The sequence below is a fragment of the Hyperoodon ampullatus genome (genome assembly GCF_949752795.1).
Source record: "Hyperoodon ampullatus genome assembly, chromosome: 8".
In the NCBI taxonomy this organism is placed as follows: Eukaryota; Metazoa; Chordata; class Mammalia; order Artiodactyla; family Ziphiidae; genus Hyperoodon; species Hyperoodon ampullatus.
This window is the reverse complement of record NC_136921.1, coordinates 91945865-91969290: the sequence shown is the minus strand read 5'-3', so window position 1 is coordinate 91969290 and position 23426 is coordinate 91945865. Positions and strand designations below refer to the sequence as shown.

Below are 23426 nucleotides of genomic sequence, written 5' to 3'. Positions count from 1 at the left end.
CACGGCTATACAAAAATTTAAGCACAGAAAATTTTATCATGATATGCAGTATCTTTGGTGACTGTTAGAAGACAGAAACCATGTCTATTTAACTTACATAATATCAACTGCACTATGTTGGATATAAAGTTAAAAGCATACTCTCCCACATAAAAAACACAATAAAATAATTGATATTAATTTAATAAATTAATTTTAAAAGTTCAAAAAAAGGATATGTAAAAGAAGAGAATTCTGTTAAATACAAATTTCTAGGTATGAAAGCTTAAAATGTAGACAGAATTAGTTCTTCCTCTAATAATAAATCAGAATTGACACCACAGATGAAATCATGCAATATTTAAGGCTATTGGTAAACTGGTTAATCCTATTAGAAAGGATATACTGGCTTATAGCCAGGAATCTACATTGTAAACAAGAACTTTTTTAGCAAGAGAATTATCTCTTGGTTTTAAAGAATGAAACAAATACATAATACAGGGTAGATATTTCCCTCCACTTATGTTAAGGGAAGGGGCAAAAGTTAATGCCAAACAGTCTCCTGGTCAAAACTGTACATTTTCAGTTTAGTAAAGGTATAATGACTAGAGCATGTCTCATAATTGTCCTCAAGTCTGATACATTTTGCTGGATCACACAGTAAAGAATCCAATTAACCAAACATTTGGCTAGGTTATTCTCTCTGCTTCAGAGGGAGAAAAACATGACATCAAAAAATGATTTAAAATAACAATTCCATTTTCTATATGTAACAAATTATCTCCAAGAATTATCACTTAGTATAAATAAGCTTTAAATGTTTTACAATATAAGTGCTAAACCTAACTCCTTTCAATTTATTTGAACCCCTACAGGATAAATCAAGTTGAAAACAGAACAATTCAGAATTGAGATATAACAGTCTGAAGTGTCAGACATGAACTATGTATATCTTCTGAAATTACAGTCTAAACTCACTAGAAAAAAATACCCTATCAGTTTAAAATTGTTTAAAATAAAAGTGATGGTAGGTAGGAAGGGCCATCCTTGTCAAAAGAAAAAGCTGCCTTTTAATCTTTAATTCTAAAAACCTAGTTCTGATACTGTGAAATACAGTTTTCAGAGGAATTTGTACTAATCCATGCCACAGACAGTCAATGTTTCCTCATAATGGAACAAATTGGTCCTCTCTCAATACCACAAGGCATAACTCCTAAGTTTTTATTGGCAAATGGTGGGGGAAGATCCCAAACTTTAAAAATTGCCTTTGAACTTGTTTCAATACTCCATGTTCCCTGCAACCCTTGTAAAAACATACTTGCCATTTTAAAACAAACAATAAAAGAGAAAAATAAAATATTATATCTGACACTGATATTCTGATTAAAAAACACAATTTTCCCCCCTCTTGAGAGGCTACAGTAGGAAATCCACTCTCTGAGAAAATCTTAAAAGCCACTTACCCATCTACTGAGTAAAGCTGGAGATTCTACTGGACTGCCACTTATGAGATAGAATCACATTAATCTTCCACTAAATCTTCCTTTCTAGCTCCTCACAAGGCAGTGAAGTACTGAAAGAGGACAATTCCTCACATGGACAAAGATCAGATGAGTGACCTTAGTAGAATCCTTCTGCTGCCAGTATAAAGTTGCTTTATTTATTTCCTTCAGTAAGAATAGTGATAAAAATATACACAGAGCCCACTTAGCTATCTGTGAACAATCATGTCCGCTCCTTTCCAAAAGATACTCATCCAAAAGCAACCTGAGTCTGAAAATAGTGCAAAAATGGAAGTGCTATGAAATGACAGTGAGGAATTACAGGCAGCCAACTCATTACTCAATCAAGAATTTGGCACAATCATAAACCATGTACCATCTATTTTAATGGATCCTAATTTTCTTGCTATCAACTGAAATTCCAAATCACAAATTGAACAATGACTAGTGCCAAAACCTGATAATTTTCTCAATTTCTCTGCTTGAGAATACTGTTATAGAGCAGGGCAGCATATACAGTACCATTCTTGACACGTGAGATTTGTATACTCTATAAACTAATATATAAATGTCCTTAAACATAATACATTTACTCATTTCCAGGAAAGGGAATGCCTCTCTATATGTGCAGTATAACAAGAGTAAAAAATGCAGGTTCCCCAAACAGTGGAATATTTCCAAATCCCAGTAACTATTCTTAGCAACTGTTTCATTCATAAGAGCAACATTTGAGAATAAAATATTATCTATCTAGACTTTTCAATCAGTTTCAAGTAAGGCAAGCTTTCCAATTACATGGTATTTATGTCTCTAAAAATTATCTATTACTAATTACAGAGAACCAAATTATTAAAACTATAGATTAGAAAGGAGTTCCTTTTTGACCTGGTTTTTAACCACAGGGTGGCACTTTCTATCAATCATCACCTTTATCCCAAGATATATATATTCAATATAGTTTTGTGTAGTGAATTTAGATTATGGTCATATTGTAAATATCCAAAGAATTAAAAAAAAAACTTTTATTGACTTATGCAAAGATGAAGAAAAATGTTACCACCTGCCTTTCATTATCACAAGTAGCTCTTATCTATTACTTTCTATCAGGAGCATATTAAATTGTAACAAAAACTGCATCAAACTGCACCAACTATTTATGTTTAAATTCAATATTTCCAATTTTAGTGAAATAATAAGGATTTTGACATATTTGTACATCATTTCTCATTAATGAAACCTAAGACAGATTTACATGTGAGTATTTTTAATGCGGAAAAGCAGATGGAGCACTCAGGAAAGCATAAAATATGTCTACTTCTATTCCAAAGATCATATAACAACACTTTTTAACAAGTCTACTAAATCTGTGTTCAACAGAAGGGAGGTATTGTGAAGGGCAGAGTTGGCCAACATAGACTGAGTGTGTACTCATTAAGATCTTTTGTTAAAAATACATAAAAATCAGACTCGTTTTATAAATTCTATAATTATTTTAAAAATCTAATTTGGCATTCATGTTTATTTTGCCATAAAAAAATGGAGGCAATAATGGTCAACTAAAAACATGTCATTCAAAACTTGAACAAGAGGGACAATATAAACTGTATCTTTAATAATAAAGCTTTCCTTGGAGGGGATATAGTCAAGCTTGACAAAGATGAAAAGTAAATAAAAATAAAAGTACTTAACACAAAGAATGAACTACAATACAAGGTGAAAACACTAGAATAAAAAATATCTCATTAAGGAAGATTTGAAATTAATCAGAAAATATAAACTATTTATGGAAAATATTTGCTTTTATTTTGATTTTTAATTGGTGAATTTATGGTTATTTTCTTAAAAAGAACAAAAAAAACCTAGTTTCCCATTCTTCTAGGAATGAATTCACAGGCAAAACCATAAGGATCTTCAAGTACTTCTTTTGTTTCTTAATACCTGAGGTATCTTAAATTCGAAGTTACTTCCTTGGCCTTCAAGTGATGGAAGGGTTTAGCAACAAGTTATCAGAACACACGTGAACTTTACCTCTCGGTGCTCAAATATTTACATCTAAAACTTATCTCCACTCCTTTACTCAATAATTCTACTTTTAAATATTACTGCCATCTCGTTATTTTAGCAAACATGGCATAATACTAGCTCCTTAACCGTAACATAATATCCTCAAAGTTCAAGTGAATTAGGGGCTCTTAAGGATTTCAACATCACTTCTGCGTTAACATCACCAAAGTAACCTGCCACGAGTTCAAGAATGTTCATTCCACGACTATATGTCTTTTAAAACTCTCCCTTTACCTAGGAGTAAGACAACCAAGATTAAGGAGCCTATGACTAAATCTTGATGGGGGAAAAAGCAATCTAATGATAAGTAACTGAAGCTACTTGGAAATTATAAAAATTACCCTTCTCAACTGTTAGATTAGGTGATCATATAGTTGGACTTCTTAAAAGTGAAAAACTGTAAGAAAGAATGAGTGTCTCAGAAGGCAAAACTGAGTGTATGGAATAAAGAGCACTGGAAATGGTAAATATGTGGGTAAATTTAACATTTTTTTTTACTCTTTTTATATTTTTTTAAAACATTAATAGTGGTTTGGTTCTCTTGGAATGGTATGAAGATAAGACTCAGTACCTTACAAAGTCCGCAATGAAACGGAGTACTTGCTAGATACCACTCTTTTTCCTTATCAGATCCTCCCTCCACCCTACTCTGAATACGCAGAAGCTGACCTATATGGATCACATCAGAAAGCTCCCTTGCACTCAAGATTCAAATTGGGTATAGCTGATGGGAAGTATTAAAGAACTCTGAGTTTGGAGAAAGCAAGAAGAGAGAGGCTGGAGTATATTCCCTTGACTTCCTCCCTTCTGGGAAATGTTGAAATAAGAATTTTTTCGCAAACCATTATAGGTTAAACAATGAACCAAGTGTCTAAAGAAACGCAAGAATTCCCACACTGATACACACAACTAACGCAGAAATAAAATTACTTGGCATTATTTAGTCTTTTAAAAACCTTGACAATATATCCCTTTTTTTAAAGAAGGGGAAAGTGGGAATTCTTCTTAGCTTATATCTAAATATCTTGTATTACGTTATACTATATTATATTACTTAATTTAAGATATAGCTTAGGAAATATTAAAAAACAAGTAAGGCCTAGTAGCAGCACATTCTAAGAATTGATAAAGTTTGATTACTTATATTTAATTTCTGTATTTTGGGGCCATTAATATTCAGCCAATTATTTTAATTTCAATAAATATCAAGAAAAATGCAACATTATTGCAATTAATCACAAAATATCTTACCCAAAAATAACTTAAGAAAACATTCAACAAAAGGCAGAGACATTTGAAGCCATCAACTCAGGTACATACCTTACCTTGTCTTAAAATTGTACAGCATTCTTTAAACCAAGAAATAGGTGTATAATTACTCAAAGAAATAGCAACTGAACTTAAAGGGATGATTTTACAACATTACCTTTTCATATAGAACTGGGTAAAAATCACAAATATAACACAACTAAATATGAAGATTATATGTGACATATCAAAATTAATTATGCAGCAGAATTTTTAAAATATAAATATATATGGGTGGGTTTTTGTTTTTGTTTTTACCTGTTTTGCAATTTCTCTTAAACAGGCTACTCCTCGTTCAAAATTAGGGAAAGCTACTGAGCCATACTTTTGGTATTCAGGGATTGGTCTGATTTTTATTGTAGCTTCTGTTATCACACCAAGAGTTCCTGAAAAAGAAGGGGGAATAATCCAATATATCACATGCCAATTTTCTAAATCATATTTAAATCTACTTTATCTATTTATTCTACTAATTTATTCTATTAATCATATTTAAATCTATTTAATCTATTCTATGTGGGGAATAATGGCTACTCAAGTCCTTCTAGAAAAACATCTAAGCAAATTTTATAATTTCTAAAAAAAGTTTTTGGAATACATTTTTCTTAGTTATGTATAAATATTTTAAAACATTTTTAAGGTAACCTTTCTCCAAAGAGGTTAATTTTAAATAGTTTTTAAAGTATTACAACTTATTAAAATTTAAATCTGAAAAACAACAGGTTTTTATATCTCATATGCATTCAAACAAAAGTATATTTTGATAGTTGAACCTATTTTTACTATGACAACAATTTATTGGGGCAAAAAGAATCTAATTTTCTATGAGAATTTAAGTTGACAGAAGAAATTAGAGAGACTATTACACTTTGCCTTTTTTCCTAAGAATTCATACGAAGAAAAGATAAAGGCAATATTAAGATGCCTTTGGAAGAAAAAAAAATATATTTCAGAGACAAAATAGTTATAAATAGCTAACAGAAGAGGACCATCAATGAAACAAATGTCCTTTTCTTTATTACATGGAGGAGTGGAGGACAAATCAGAGAGAAAAAATGCAAGTTAAATATAACTACATGATCTAAATAGCTATGCTAAAATATTTGAAGAGACGTGGTTAAAAATAATTGCATTCAAAAAGCCAAGCTTTCAAAATCAGTGCTTTCTAATGTACAAATGATATGAATTATTATTAATACTATTAAGTAAATTTTCTGAGAATCATGATAAAAGAACAAAAGGGAAATCCGAAATTATAGAACTTAATTACAATACTAGAAATAAGTTAAAAGTATCACAAAAACCAATGCTTCCAATAAATTTATAATATACCTAAAATAAAATGTTAATATATAATACTGTAGAAGATTAAAAACTATGAGTCCACAAAGAGTAAACTACATTATATCACAATATGTTTGTCAAATATACAAATGATTTCCTACTTAGATAGTAAATACAACCCTATTATGATTTGTAAAATCACAAAAGCTCTGCAAAGTTGGCCTAATATTTGAATAAAAAGATAGATATATCGTGTACATTTAAAAAGATAGTAAGAGTGACTACACTTTCTCTTTTATTTTAGCATCTTTATTGCGATATAATTCAGACAATAAAATTCACCTATTTAAAATGTAAAATTCAATGGTTTTAAACTATTTACAGATATATGCAACTATCACTACTAAGTTTACAACATTTTCATCACCCCAAAAAATAAATCCCATACCCATTTTCCCCACACACACCTCAGCCCTAGACAAACACCAGTATACTTGGTCTCTAGAAATTTGCCTATTCCGAGCATTTCATATAAATAGAATCTTACAATATGTGGCCTTTTGTGATTGGCTACTTTCACTTAAATGTTTTCAAGGTTCATCCATGTTGTAGCATGTACTAAGTACTTCATTCCTTTTAATTGCTGGATATTATTCCATTGTATGGTATGGACATTTGGGTTTCTACTTTTTTTTTTTTTAAACTCGATTACCAGCTTGTTATAAAAGGAAACAACTCAGGAACAATCAAACAGAAGAGATGCACAAAACAAAGTATGGGGGAAAAGGTGCAGAGTTCCCAAGCCCTCTCCAGATACACCACCCTCCCAGCACCTCCATGTGTTTACCAACCCAGTAGTCCTCTGAAACTCATAATTTAGGGATTTTTATGGAGGCTTCATTACACAGGCATGATGACTAAGCCACAGATCATGGGTGACTAATTCAACTTCCAGCTGCTCCTCTCCTCTCCTCTCCTTTCCTCTCCCGTCCCCTCCCTAGAGGTCAGGGAGTGAGGCTGAAAGTTCCACAGGTTTCCATATTTTGGCTACTATGAATAATGTTACTACAAATATAGGTGTACAAGTTTGTATGTGGATATATGTCTTCCTTTCTCTTGGATAGATACACGAACTTTCTTAATTTCAAAAAAACCTTTGACCCTATTCCATGTAACACTCTACCTCAGCTACCTTTCCTGAGACTAAGTTCTAGGCACGTGCAGCTAAGAGGTGAGGAGGGGCTCACTTCTTGCACCCAGCCTAAACTGGTGGGACAGAGGCTCTACTTTGAGTGATGCACTAAGTCTATGGTCCCAACCCTTTGCCCTGGCTTGTAAAGGGCTGGTATCTTGCCAGGAGAAGCAAACCAAGACCTACTTTCCTTCCTCCTTCTCCCCAGCACTTAGTTTCTAAAGGAAGGGTGTCCTCAGAGAAAAACATGCCACTGTCCCCACGCCCACCTCCACAGCCTTAGCTCAGAGATTTTGCCTGAGGAAGAAATAAGCCATAAAACAGCTCCCAATCTTTTTTCAAAGATTATTTGCAACAGAGCATGAAGAAGTTCAAGAAGTTTCAAGAATACTCTTGAAAACAGTGGAGGATGTGGTAAAAGGTAATTGGGAAGACATAGATAAATTTATTGGAGATACAGGCAAAATTGCAGGTCAGCTGTTTGCCTGGTAGAAACCTGGGGATACTGGAAGTCCTAGGTACAGCGACCAGGCAAGAGAAAAAAATAAAAGGCATAAAAACTGGAAAGGAAGAAGTAAAACTGTCTCTATTTGTAGATGACATGATTTTATATATGGTTGACTATACCATGCCATTTTATATAAGAGATAAACATCTGCAAATTCTGGTATCTGTAGGGGTTTCTGGAAGCAATCCCCTGCAGATACTGAGGAACAACTGTACAGAAAACCCTAAAGAGTCAACCAAAAAACTATTCAAACTAATCAGCAAATTCAGTACAGTTGCAGGATACAAAATTAACATACAAAAATCAGAAGCGTTTCTATACATTAACAGTGAATTTTCTGAAAGAGAGATAAAGAAATTGATCCCATTTACAAGAGCATCAAAAGCAATAAAATACTTAGGAATAAATTTAACCAGGGAGGTAAAAGATCTCGACTCTGAAAACTAAGACACTGATGAAAAAAAAAATTGAAGAAGACACAAGTAAATGGAAAGGTATCGTGTGTTCATTCATGGGTTGAAAAAATTAGTGTTGTTAAAATGTCAGTACTACCAAAAGACATCTATAGACTCAATGCAATTCCCGTCAAGATTCCAATGGCATTTTTTATAGGAAAAAAAAAACCACACTCCTAAAACTTATATGGAACCACAAAAGACTCCAAATAGCCAAAGAAATTCTGAGAAAGAAGAATAAAGCAGGAGGTATCACACTTACTGATTTCAAGCTATACTCTAAAGCTATAGTAGTTAAAAGAGTATGGTACTGGAATAAAAACAAACAGATCAATGGAACAGAATCAAGATCTCAGAAATAAACCCAAGCATATACAGTCATATAATATTTGACAAAGGAGCTGATAGTACTCAAAGGAGAAAACACAGTCTCTTTAAAAATGGCGCTGGGAAAACTGGACATTGATATGTAAAAGAATGAAACCTGACCCCTATCTTACACCACTCAAAAAAACTAACTCAAATGTTTAAAAGCTTGTATGTAAGATATGAAACCATGAAGCTCCCAGAAGAAAACATAGGGGAAAAGCTCCCTGACATATGTATTGGTAATGATTTTTTGGAAATCACACCTAAAGCACAAGCAACAAAATAAAAAACAAATAAGTGGGACTACATCAAACTAAAAAGATTCTTTCTGCACAGCAAAAGAAACCATAAACAAAGTGAAAAGACAACCCACAGAATTGGAAAAAATATATGCAAGCTATTTATCTGATAAGAAGTTAATATTTAAAATATATAAAGAACTCATACAACTCAATAGCAAAAAACAAATAATTCAATTAAAAAAACAGGCAAAGGACCTGAATAGACATTTTTCCAAAGAAGATATACAAATGGCCAACAGGTACATGGAAAGATGTTCAATATCACTAGGGGAAGGCAAATTGAAACCACAAAGGGATATCGCCTCACACCTTCCAGAATGGCCATTATCAAAAAGATGAGAAATAACAAACGCTGGCATGGATATGGAGAAAAGGTAACCTTTGTGCACTGTTGGTAGGATTATAAATTGGTGCAGCCACTGTGGAAAACAGTATGAAGGTTCCTAAAAATATTAAACATGAAACTACCATATGATCCAGCAATTCCACTTCTGGGAATATATCTGAAAGAAACAAAAACACTAACTCAGAAAGATATTTGCACCCCCCATGTTCACAGCAGCATTATTTACAATAGCCAACCACAGAAACAACCTAAGTGTTCATCAATGAATGGATAAAGAAGTTGTGGTACATATATACAATGGAGTATTATTCAGGCATAAAAAAAAATGAGGAAATCCCACCATTTATGACAACATGGATAGACCTTGAAGGCATTATGTAAGTTAAATAAGTCAGATAGAGGAAGACAAGTATTATATGATTTCACTTTTACGTGGAATCTAATAAAAATAAACAAACAATAAAAATACACCGGGGGGGCTTCCCTGGTGGCGCAAGTGGTTGGGAGTCCGCCTGCTGATGCAGGGGACACGGGTTCGTGCCCCGGTCTGGGAGGATCCCACATGCCGCGGAGCGGCTGCGCCCGTGAGCCATGGCCTCTGAGCCTGCGCGTCCGGAGCCTGTGCGCCGCAACGGGAGAGGCCACAGCAGTGAGAAGTCCGCGTACCGCAAAAAAAAAAAAAAAAAAAAAAAAAATACACCAGGGGCTTCCCTGGTGGCGCAGTGGTTGAGAGTCTGCCTGCCGATGCAGGGGACACGGGTTCGTGCCCCGGTCCGGGAAGATCCCACATGCCACGGAGCGGCTGGGCCCGTGAGCCATGGCTGCTGAGCCTGCGCGTCCGGAGCCTGTGCTCCGCAATGGGAGAGGCCACAACAGTGAGAGGCCGGCGTAGCGCAAAAAAAAAAAAAAAAAAAAATACACCAAACTCACAGAAAAAGACATCAGATTTGTGGTTACCAAAGGCAGAGGGTAGGGGGAGGAAGGTGGTCAAAAGGTACAAACTTTCAGTTATAAGATAAATAAGTATCAGGGATGTAATGTACAACATGATGACTACTATTAACAGTGCTGTGTGATATACAAGAAAGCTGTTAAGAGAGTAGATCCTCAGAGTTCTCATCACAAGAAGAAATATTTTTTCTTTTTTTTTTATTGTATCTATATGAGATGATGGATGTTAACTAAACCTATTGTGGTAATCATTTCACAATATATGTAAATCAAACCATCATGCTGTACACCTTAAACTTATACAGGGATGTATGTCAATTATTGCTCAATAAAACTAGGGTAGGGGGGAACAGTGGGGAGGAACCCTCCTAAGCTCACAAAAAATCTCAAACAATAACCCTAGGAACTATCCTTTCTAAGGGATACATTTTAAATAGGTGAATTTTATGGTATGTGAATTATATCTCAATAAAACAAAGGAAACTTCAGAGTTATCTTCTTAAACAAGGAGCTATGAGCCATACATTTTAGAAATAGGGGTATTTTTAGAAACAGGTATCTTAGGCTACAGAAAGAGTCTAAATGAACTCTAAACCTTTGCCAGAAAGAGGCATAAGGCTGACAGACTATGCTGCCTTCTCATCCACCAACACAGAATTATCTATTACACCTGTTCTTTCTTACCAAGACAAGTAGTATCACTTTAATTTTTAAAGTTGCTAATTCTTCTGCCACTATACTGACACCATCCCTAAGCTTATTTGTAATTTTTTCTACTCTTTTCAACATTTTTCGAAGTTCCTGGTACTCATAGAATTAACACCTCATGCTGAAAGTTGTTTCTACAAAAAAACTGAAATTTGTCAGGCATAAGCTCCTAAAGGCATGAATCATCTTTTCTATTTATTCTAATCTCTCCGCAGACTACAGAAAACTTTAATAAATACTTGTTCAAACTCAAAAGTCACCAGGTTGAAATTCATTAAGGAAAAGAAAGTTGGGGGTTGGGGGTGGGAGGGAGGTCCAAGAGGGAGGGGATATATGTATACATATAGCTGATTCACTTCATTGTACAGCAGAAACTAACACAACATTGTAAAGCAATTTTTCTACAATAAAAAAGTAAATAAATAAATAAACTCAAGCGGGAAAACTGTGAAAAGAAAAGAAGGTTAGTATAAGCCTTGATTTTAGACAGGAAAATTTCCCTATTTAAAATTAAACTCCAGGGACTTCCCTGGTGGCGCAGTGGTTAAGAATCCGCCTGCCAAGGCAGTGGACAAGGGTTCGAGCCCTGGTCTGGGAAGATCCCACATGCCGCGGGGCAACTAAGCCCGTGTACCCCAAATACTGAGCCTGTGCTCTAGAGCCCACAAGCCACAACTACTGAGCCCATGTGCCACAACTACTGAAGCCTGTGTGCCTAGAGCCCGTGCTCCACAACAAGAGAAGCCACTGCAAGGAGAAGCCTGCGCACCACAACAAAGAGTAGCCCTCACTCAGCGCAACTAGAGAAAGCCCACGCACAGCAAGGAAGAACCAATGCAGCCAAAAATAAATAAGTAAATTTTGAAAAAAATTTTAAAAGAATCTTAAAAAAAATAAAAATAAAAAAAATTAAATTAAACTCCAAGTTCCTGACTTTTTGTGAAATATTTCTTTACATCCAAGAAATAAAGCCATTTGAAAATATTTCTATAAATTACCTCATAAAATATAACCTAAATATAATCCAAAGAAAAAATTAGAAACCGTTTAAAAGCCAATCAATGAGGGTCTGCTTAAATAGAACAGAGTACATACCAATGGAATATCAGGTAGCTGCCAAAAAGAATGAAGTGGTTCTAAATGTGATGATTTGAAGTGAGCGTTATAAAATTAAGTATAAATCAAAGAGTAGTAAACTCCCATTTGTGTTTTTAAAAACACATACATATACGCTTAGAAATAGCAAAAGTGTTTACTCTGTGCAAGGGAGATGCCTAAAAAACAGGGATAGAAGGCAGATTTTTCCCTATACATCTTTTGTACCTTTTGAATTTTGTATATGTATGTACATATTTTAACTTTGTACATGTAATTACTTATTCAAAAAGTTTATTTTAAAATATATATGTATAAAACATTGGCAAACTTTCCTTAAAATTCTAATTCTACACCCAAATTCTAAGGTACTAGTAAGAAGTGACCATGCCTTAAATTTCTGTACACCCATATTGCCTCATACGTATAGCAGACATTCTAAAGTGGTAAAACCCACCATAACACTATAAGTAAGGTTAAAAAATAAAAATTAGTAAAATGAGACTTTGCATTGTTGCAAGGTTAATGAAATGACCAAGGCAAGTCTGTGCAACTATCCAGCTATGAGTTCTGCAGCAGGGGTTAGGGGTTGTGGGGGGGTCCCCACTGTAAAAGGAAACTCCATCCAAGTCCCAAATGCAGTCTGGCACAAGGCAGTTCTTCCATCCACACTTATATTCAAATTAATCCAATCATAAATGTTTACATCTAAACTCACTTCATTGAAAGGCTCACTTCTGTTGGGCTTTATTATATTTATTGATTCTTTTGCTCTGGGAATTTTATGTCAGTGGAGTGAAATAAAACTACTTAGATTACTTATCACTTGATTATATGCACATTATACCAATATTTTATATCCACTTTATATAACTGTAAACAACTCCATGGCAATGTGATATCATAGAGGCTTATATGTCATTCACTTTTCTTTCTGTTTCAATAAAAATGTTACTGTAAATTTTAGAATTTTCTATTTTATAATTTCAAATATAGTGTTCTTAAGAAAACTGAAAGCTTCAACTACTAGCTAATACAAAATGCAAGTATTTGCTTGATGTAAATAAAATCTTTCATAATTTGAAACTATACGTTCAGGTGACCTCAGGACTGAGAAGAAAGGTAATCATTTGATTCTGAATCTTCCCTCTCCCTCTACCCCCCTCCCCCCAAACATGAAACTCAACAAGGAAAACAAATAAAACCACACAGGACATACACTTTAGTATTAAAAGGAGATAAGAAAACACTATGACTTTCTAATTACCCATAAGTAGAGATAAAAAGAAAAAACTCCAACAGACCTTCTACAGCCTTCCAGCTGCTACAAGCATATAAGGGCAGAAAGTGAGTAAGGGGGGATTTAGAAGACTCCTTAAGAAAGAGTAGAGGGTAGCAGAGGACTTAAAGTAAGCAAAGACTAAATCAACCCCAGAAAGCACAAATGCAACAATAAACTCCAAATACTGTATAAGACTTGGTAATCCATAACCCTGGCTATGAGGAGGGTTTGAAAATGCAAGGAACTAGAAATGACACCCTTGGAGAAGTAAGGGAAGTATCTTCAAAGAAGCATAAAATTAGAGGAGTGTGGTACTCCTTGGAGACAAGGCAGTGGAGGGAAAGAATAAAATTAGGAGGAAAATTAAAGATCTGATAGAAATGAAAGAGAAACAGGCCATGCCATGGCTTCTCCCACCAAAAACACCACCATCTATAAAGCAAATAGCACAAAAGAGGGTAGAAGTGACAGAACAGAACACGTTCAAACTAGGAACCCTTTCCAAGTAAAAACAGGAACAGAAAAAAACAGACCAAATCCATACAAAACTACTGCAAAACATCAGAAAATGGAAATAATAGCTTTTCTGCTGATGAAAAGTATCCCCCACAAAACCAACCATGATCCTGAAGAAAACTGTAAACACAACATTTCAAACTCAATTAAACACTGTCAAACAAGCATTTGGGGATATGAAAAAATAGCTGAATTAGAAACATAAACACTAAAAACATAAATGGACAAAAAACAAGATAAAATGAAATAAAAGATGACCAAACTCAGGGAAGAAATAGAACAACAAAACATAAAAAAAAAAATGAAGGTTGGGTTACAAGGTATCCAAAGGAGAAGAGAGAATAGATTCAAATGAAAATTTAATACAGGGCATTGAAGAAAAGCAAGAAAATAACCCAGAGAATGAAAATAAAATAAAGAAAGAAGTTGAGAAAAAAAGAGAAATCATGGTTGAAATGGAAAATAAGCAAAGAAAGCCAGACAAATGTATAATTGGTGTCCCTGAAGAAAAAAAAATCAAAACAGCAGGGGGAAGGGAATCCAAAACCCTAATATTTAACTCTACAATCCAAAGAAAAACTTTACAGAAATAAAAGAAGACCAGCATATACACAGAGAAAGGGTCCACTGGGTACCAGAGCAAAATGACCCACAACAATCAACTCTAAGTTGTAAAAGTAAACTTTAACGATAAAGAAAAAAAAAATCCTCACTGCCTCCCGGCAAAAAGTCAAGAGAATTGGCATTAGATTTCTTTAAAACAACATACAAAACCAAAGCAACAATGGAATAGTATTTTCAAAAAACAAGGAAAAAAAAGTGTGACCCATGAATATTAAAGCCACTCAAGCTGTCCTGCAGGTATCAAGGTCATGTAAAAGTAGTTTAGAACATTCCAGAACTCATGGGATATATGAATGTGCTTTTCCTGAGGAATCTACTAAAGGATGAGCTTTATTTAATCAAAAGATGAAGTAAAACTACACAGAAGGACTGATAGTAAGCTTTTCATCTATTTCATTTTAGAGCAAAGGCTAAAACAAGGGTGGGTAACGAGTTAAAAAAAATGTACTTTTAGCCATTTTTCAATAAAAGAGCAAATCATTATAAGTTACTAGTAAATTCCACATATAGGAAAAGAATATAAAACATTTCAAATGCTTTATTTATTACAGTTTTCATTAATTGATCATGATACTATAACATCTAAAATGGGAGGAACCTGCTTGTCAAAATAATCATTATGAAAAATTCATAACACAAAACAAGATAAACACATTAAACTTAACTTGGTTAACCACATGTGGAACTCAGCAGGATGGGGGAAAATAGGTTTTTTTATAATGGTGATGCTTTCAAGGTTGTCATCAAATGATTTAACTATAGCAAAAGAAAGTATTTTCTAAAGCTCAAGGAAAAGTTTATGATTCATATTTAAGGCAGGAGGTTATTATTTAGATAGTTCAAAACAGCAGAGAAAATACATATTATAAAAGAATATGATTTCACATAAATTTACTCTCTCAGTCATGCTGTCTCCTGGCCTATATTAAGATTACTCTATATCCACATACATACAGAAATGGGGATTAGGGACCATAAATATACTTATAAAGATCACTGATGCCAAAATAATAAACAGCCACAACAGTTTAACATTTGTTGAGTACTCACTACGTGCTTATAAACTGTTTAGCATAATTTCGTTTGACCCTCTCAAAAAGCTGTTGAATATAGATACTTTTATTACCCCCATTTTACAGCTGAGGACATTGGGCATAGAGAACTACCTAATTTACACAGTCACAGAAATATAAGTGGTAAAACCAGGATTGAAATCCAGATCTGTATGATTTCAAGGTTCATGCTCTTCAATCAGTATGGCATTTTGCATGGATATTTATAATAAAATCTCATTTAAATATAGTAACTTACCCTTGTACATATTTTTCTAATAAACTGTATTTCTTTGCTTACTTTATTATAATAATGAGTTTGCCTTCCTTAAATTCGGACAATAATTTACTATTGAAGGAGGTAGTCCAGTCTTTTGGATAAAGTTCAAACTATTATAAAAGGGATAAAAGAGAAAATTATCTCTCCAGCCTTACTACTCCACACCCTGACCTACTGTCAACTCCACTCTACAATTAAACCTTAAGTTCCAGTCACACTGAAAAGCTGGCACCTTCACGAGGCAGACACAGCTCTTTCTCACTTTTAAGCCTGTTCACATGCAGTTAGTTCTCTCTGTAGGGCAACTCCCTCCCCACCTTATTCCCTCAACTCTGCCTAGAATTATTGTCTCATTATCATCCTTGAAGGACCACTTTAGGCACAACCCCTCTGCGGAAGTCTTCCTGAGCACCCATCAACATGACCTTTGTCTGTATTTCTCCTTCATTTACTTCTATCATAGAATTTATCTTATTCAATTTTAATGGTCAATTATTACCTGTGTCCTTGAGTGTGCCAGCACAGTACCTAGCAACCAGAATCTTTTAAACGCTAATTGATGGGAGAAAAAAATGTTTGATGTATCTACTTGAAAAGATAATTTACAGAGTTGACTCCAACTATGTATATACCAATAGTAAAATTAATAATTAACAGTTTTAATACCTATTTGTTATTCAATTTGACATTTGACTGGAAAAAGTTATATTCTTTCAGTTAACTCTTAGATGATGCATTAATACAAGAAGTTCCAAAATAATATTTTTTAGATAACTATATTATTTTAAAGGAATTTAACATTTTATTTTTCTCATTAAAAGTATAGTTCTGTTTTTCCACAGAGGAGTACACTGATCAGAAAAGGAATAAGAGAGTAAATTGGTGAAACACCTTGACAGAGGTTTGTCACTAATTATCATGAAAAATATCTAAGCTATACCACTGGTCATCAATTTAAGAGTTAACCTCTAGTACATCACTAAGACACATAATTTATTTTTTCCTTGATGTTACCATCAAAAGTTAGAATTTATGCCCTAACATCCTAGTTTATCATAAGTGCACTTTTATCCATGAATATAGCTAGATGTTTTGAAAACCTTTTGACAGCTTGCACCACCTTCTGACTTAGTACTGAGTTCCTCTGGTAACTTGGAAACACTTTCATTTCTCTGAATTTAAGGGATAACCATCCCTCTCTACCATGCTAAGAATTGAAAAATATGCCCACCTTCACCTTATCCATAAAATTCACAGTGCCTACATACCAGTTAGTTTGCAAACTAGAAGGAACGTTAGTGTTTTTTTACCCCTCATAGGTACAGAAATTAAATGTTTTGCATAAGATGAAGAACTATATTCTAATCTACCCAGCATTAAGTAACCAAGCAAAGGAGATGACTCAAGTAGTGAAAAAATAAAAGACCAACATAAGTTTTAAAAGATATGTGAATCAACAGAATTTAGCACTTCTTCAAAAACCAAGTAGCAAATAACAAAAGATATAATTACAGAAACACAAGGCAATAAGATAATACTTTATTAGTCCTTTTCTCCTGATAATTCAGAGATTAGAAAATACCATACCAATAAATGTAAAAGCAAACCATTTTAAACCCTAACAGCTACTCTTCCTGAAATTGATTAAAAACTCTAAAAGAAAAACAAAATAACACCAAAAGGACTAAGCTGGCTCTAAAAACATAAAAAAGGAAAATTCAAGAGAAAGTTTAATAAGATGTTCTTATAATAAAAATTTTATGAAGTACTAATAAATTAAAGTCATAAAACTTAAAAAAAATTAAATATATAAAATATGTCTTTCTTTCAAAAATCTGATATCACAATATCATAGATTTTCACAAAACTGAATCACTAACCTGTATTTTTTCATAATAAATTTGCAGTTATATTTACCTTCAGATCCCATGATGAAGTGATGGATATCAGGGCCTGTTGACATTCGAGGTCCTTGACAGCTTTTTTCTATTATACCTCTAGGTGTTACCATTTTTATATGAACCACCTGTATAATACAATGCATGATGTAAATTCTAGATATCTGTCAGTGAATGTTGTGTGTGTGGATATACATACCCATATATATTTATATAAAACACTATTTTTAAAATATTGGTTTAAGTGATAAATGGTGATTCCCTTCAGAATTCTAGTATCTTTTAGTAGTTCTTAGACTAAAAATAAACTGTATGTAACTTCAAAAGAGGGAAAAATTATTCTAAGATTGTTATTGGCCTAGGTATATTCATCATCTTAAAAACTGAAAAACACATTTTTTTAAACCAAAGCTAGTCTAGGGCTGTCCATGTGGTAAAGAACTAAAGGATGGAAAAAAATATGCAATGATCATATTTTAATAGGTTCGTTCTTTCATTTATTTAACAATATTTATGAAGCACTATTATTCATGTTAGGCACTATTCTAGATGCTTAGAATTCTAAGAAAAAAATTATTCTTGCCTTATCCCCACCTTCAACTTATCTACTTTGACCACTCAGTAGAAAAGAGTGAAAAGAATGAAGTATTAATTTTGATCACATCAAAACTGGGATGAAGAGGGAGATGTGGTGACTGAGTTAAAAAGAAGAAGAAAGATATGTGTGAGATACGTCTCACACATGTGAGAAATTAAGTACACTGTAGGGAGAGGGTCAATCAAAAAAATTCCTCAGATCTGACTCAGAAATGGTTAGGTAAAAACCCAACATATTTTCAGAATAATTTTTTGACAGATAAATAAAAATAGTCTATTGTTGAAGGAAGTGTGCAGAGGACATAAAGAACTCGCAAAATAAAAAGATAAAAATTGCTAATGAGGACATTTTAAAAGTTTACATTCACTAACAAATAAATATAAAATTTTAGGAAAAAAATATAAACAAAAGGTCCAGTAAAATCAAGATTCTCATAGTGCTAGTAAGAATGTCAACTGGCACAAAATTTTTATAGAGCAATTTGGCTGTAAGGGTCCAAGGACCTAAAAACATGCTTGACCCAACAATCCAAGCTCTAGGAACTTACCCAAAGAAAATGATCAAAGAGGTATGCTAAAAAATTACTACGGAAGATATTTTTCCCTTTATGTATTTCTATAATTTTGAATTAAAAATAATTTAAATATTCTTTAATAGGGAATTACTAAATCACAAATTATCAATAAAAGAGAATTATATGCATTTTAAAAATAATGGTGCAAACCTATGCTCATTGACATGTTAATAGATTGATAACAGTTTAAAGAGCAGATTAAACACAGTATGATGTTTTTTATATTAAAAACTAGAGATAAACATGCAAATAAGTACATTAAAATGTATACTTATAATTTGTGGCCCTTAAATAACCCCAAAAAGGATTAAAATAAATTACATACTTTAGCAGTACTAAACGTGGTAGTCTATCACATATGCTTAACTCTGATAAAGCTTTTAATAATCCAATAGCAAAAGGATCAAATTCTCTTTTCTGAAACTGAATTTATGTTATCTTAATTGCAAAAAGAAAAATGTGATTTCTAAAATATCTTCAATTAAAAAAAAAGATAATGCAAACATTTTAAAAGTGTCCATAATACAGACACTTAAAGTCTTAAATCGTTGGGTGTTAACAATAAAAAACCAATATATTTCATCAACAGTTTGATATTTCTATCAACGAAGACATTGATGAAAATGTTGAAACGCTAGATTTGAAAAACAAACCTAAATAGCTCTAGGAATAATGTTAGGAACACCACTTCAATAGTCTCATAAATTATTCTTTTAAATTGTTATCAAAATATTGATGATAAAGGGAACTAACATGTATGAAGTACCTATTACATACCAGTGATTCCGCTAAGAGTTTTCATTTTATGTCCTTTATTCCTTATAATAGTTATATGCAACAAATAACATTATTCTATTTTATAAAGTAGGAAATTGAAGTTTAGAAAGGTAAACCAATTTGCACAAGGTCACACAATTAATCACTGGAAAAGCTACAAATGGAACAAATGATACCTAATTCCTAGCCAGGATGCCTAACTAACTCTCAAGAGCAATGACAACAGATCAGCTAAAACAAAATGATGTGCACATAAAACATTACATTAACTAGAACATTTTAAATTGGGCTCTTTAATTCTATACAGAAAATTTTGTTCAGAAAAATAAATATAAAATCTCATAAGGCAAAACAGAAGTAATAACAAGATCACCTAAGTAAATAGACTAAAATCTTGGTAGAGTTGAAGACCAAGGCTCCAAGGCTTGCAAAATAATATTTAGATACATTATAAGTCAGATACTACGAGACATCTACAAAACTTAAATATGAGTTACTCAAAAAGAAGCACTCTTAAATAATGACCACAGCTGTACCTTTTAACTGTTTGTATTACACATAGTCAACGTTACTATAATCAAAAAGGGTATACTTTTGTGGGGAACTCTCCAACTCAACTTTTAAAGGCTTAACAACTTTATAATAATCTCCATAGACTAATTAATTATTATATAATAAATAGAAAAAAATTTACCAAGTCCTCAATATTGCCATAGATATTCTTTTTCATGCCTGATGCCCGAGTAGATACCCATCCTCCCACAGTGCTGAATTCCAGGGAATCTGGTTCATGACCTGTACAATAACCACTTTCTTTAAGCTGAAAAACAAAAATATAATATTTTACCAGTGAAAATGGCCCCATTTGACACAGCACTCAACACGTTAACTCTTTCCACATTAAAATTTCCATGTCATTGCTATTTGGACTCATTAAAACCTATATAGAAAAAGAAATACTTTTATCATACTAGTCTAAAAATATTTTTAAGCTTTTGCCTACTGGAAGAATATGGGCCAAAAGACAGTTGTATTTTCCACAGGTTCACCAGCCAATCTTACTCCTTACATTCTTTTATTTTAAAGCCAACTACCCTCCCTCCTTTTTTTTTTTTTCCACAAAGAGACAATTTAACTACTTATGGAGATCAGATTATGCTTAAATAATTGCCAACTTCATCTAAACACTTTCAATAAATAAATCTCTTATGCTCCCTACCCTAATATAATCTGCAGCAGGCCTGCAGAAAATCTGAGCAAATTGCCTGTACTTAATTCTCTCAAGGAGTCATGTGTTTTAATGTACAGCCATCTGGCTAGGTTTCCTGCATGTAATACCATCATGTATTTGTGACGCAGATCATGCATTCCTGTACATTAAATAGTCACTTGTTTCTCATTTTTTCTACATTAGCGTGGCTTTGCCATCTGCACAGCACCTGAGGTTGGATGGATGCCCTTTACGGCAACAACACCAAAGCCATTCCACTAAAATCATTTTAAAGACTCAGCCATCTCATGTCAAATGGTACAGACGCTACCATCTGCAAACCCACTGTCTACTGCACTCAAGCCCATCAATCTGTGTTGACCATTTTGATAGTCATCCAATTAAGCAACTGTTTCTGTTTTTCAAGTAAGCCACGCAGAGATGTAGAATACATCAGCTATGTTTATATCTGTGTATTTAAGTATGGTATGAAAGCTGTAATCCAGAACTTGAGAACCTATAGGTTGAATACAATTTGTTAGCTTTTGCACACAAGCAATGAAAAATATTTATCATGTCTAATTTTGTTGCTAGGAAAACAAGATTTTAAAAGACATCAATTATTACATAATAGAATTTTTTCACTAAACATTCAATACATTTATTTAATTTTAAGAGGTTAATAACCACTCACAAATAAGTAGCTTAAATATAAGACTGAAAGCTAAAATGAAGATTATCAGACCATGATTTTTCTTCCTTAATTCCCAAATAATCTATATTCATATTATTTACTCTCAAAAGACTACTACCTTTCAATTTTTCTGAAATACACACACACACACACACACACACAAAGAACTCTTAAAACTCAACAATAAGAAAAAACCCAATTAAAAAATGGACCAAAGACCTTAACAGATACCTCACTGAAGATAGCAAATAATCATATGAAAAGATGTTCCACATCATATATCATCAGGGGAACACAAATTAAAATAACAATGAGATACTACTACACATCTATATGAATGGCCCAAATCCAGAACACTGACAACACCAAATGCTAGAGAGAATGTGGAGCAACAGAAACTCTCAGTGCTGGTGGGAATGCAAAATGGTAATTTGAAAGACTATCTGGCAATTTCTTACAAAACTAAACATACTCTTACCATACAATTCAGTAATCATACTCCTTGTATTTACTCAAAGGAGTTGAAAACGTATGTCCACATAAAAACCTGCACATAAATGTTTAAAGCAGCTTTATTCATAATTGCCAAAACTCGGAAGCAACCAAGACTTCCTTCAGTTGGTGAATGGATAAATAAACTGTGGTACATCCAGACAATGGAATATTATTCAGTGCTGAAAAGAAATAAGCTATCAAGCCATGAAAAGACATGGAGGAAAGTTAAACGCATATTACTTAATGAAAGAAGCCAATCTGAAAAGGCCACATATTCTATGATCTCAACTATATGACATTCTGGAAAAGACAAAACTATGGAAACAATAAAAAGATCAGTGGTTGCCAGGGGTCAGGGGGCTGAGAAAATGAACAGGGAGAGCACAGAGAATGTAGAGCAGTGAAAATACTCTGATATTATAATGAAGGCTACTCAGTGACCATTTATACATCTGTCCAAACCCACAGAATATACACCACCACAAGTGAACCCTAAAATAAACTATGGACTTTTTGTAATTATGATGTGCCAATGTAGGTTCACCGTTGGTAAAAGAAATCTCAATGTCATTATATCACTTTATGTGGAATCTAAAAAAGGTGAACTCATAGAAGCATAGATTGGTGGTTATCAGGGGATAAGGGGGTGGGGGAAATGGGGAGATAGTGGTCAAGGGGTACAAACTTCCAGTGCTGTTGAGAATGGGGGAGGCTATGCATGTGTGGGGGCAGGGGCATGTGGGAAATCTCTGTACCTCCCTCTCGATTTTGTTTTAAGCCTAACATTGCTCTAAAAAATAAAGTTTTAAAAAAATATGAAACAAAGATATTTTCAGACAAACAAAAGCAAAAAAAAATCATCAACAGCAGACTCATACTAAAGATATTTAAAACAAGTCCTTCAAGCAGAAGGAAAATATCATCAGATTGAATTAAAAGGCACCATAAAGGGTAACTAGATGGGTAAATACAAAAGATGTTTTCTTACTGTTTAAATATCTTTAAAAGATAACTTACTATTTCAACAAAAATTATAACAATATACTATAGGTTTTACAATATATGTAAAAGTGGAATGTATGACAACAGCACAAAGGAGAGACAAGGGGAAAGGGAAGTATAATATTTTATGGTTCTTATGCTAATCTCTAAGTGTTATATACATTATCACCTTAAAGCAGACTATTTTAAGTTAAAGATATACACTATAAAACCTGAAACCCTTAAAAGAACAAAACAAAAAGTTATAGCTAATGAAGAAAGAAAAAAGATTAAATGGTATCATTAAAAAAATATTCAATCCAAAAAAAGGCAGTAAAATTGGAAAAGGAGAAAACACAGATAGGAAAGATGGAAAACAAAT

The 23426-nt window shown here is 33.2% G+C and overlaps 1 protein-coding gene across 1 annotated transcript in view; it reads right to left on the bottom strand.

Moving 5' to 3' along the window:
* The window catches only part of AGPS (alkylglycerone phosphate synthase), a gene marked incomplete at both ends in the record, with an annotated part of 139643 nt that overhangs the window by 51443 nt on the left and 64774 nt on the right, over positions 1 to 23426 (bottom strand). Inside the window, 3 exons of the mRNA XM_079710107.1 lie at positions 5112 to 5239; positions 17735 to 17843; positions 20359 to 20484. Coding sequence (XP_079566233.1) covers positions 5112 to 5239; positions 17735 to 17843; positions 20359 to 20484 — 363 coding nt within the window. The remainder of the gene's footprint in view (positions 1 to 5111; positions 5240 to 17734; positions 17844 to 20358; positions 20485 to 23426) is intronic.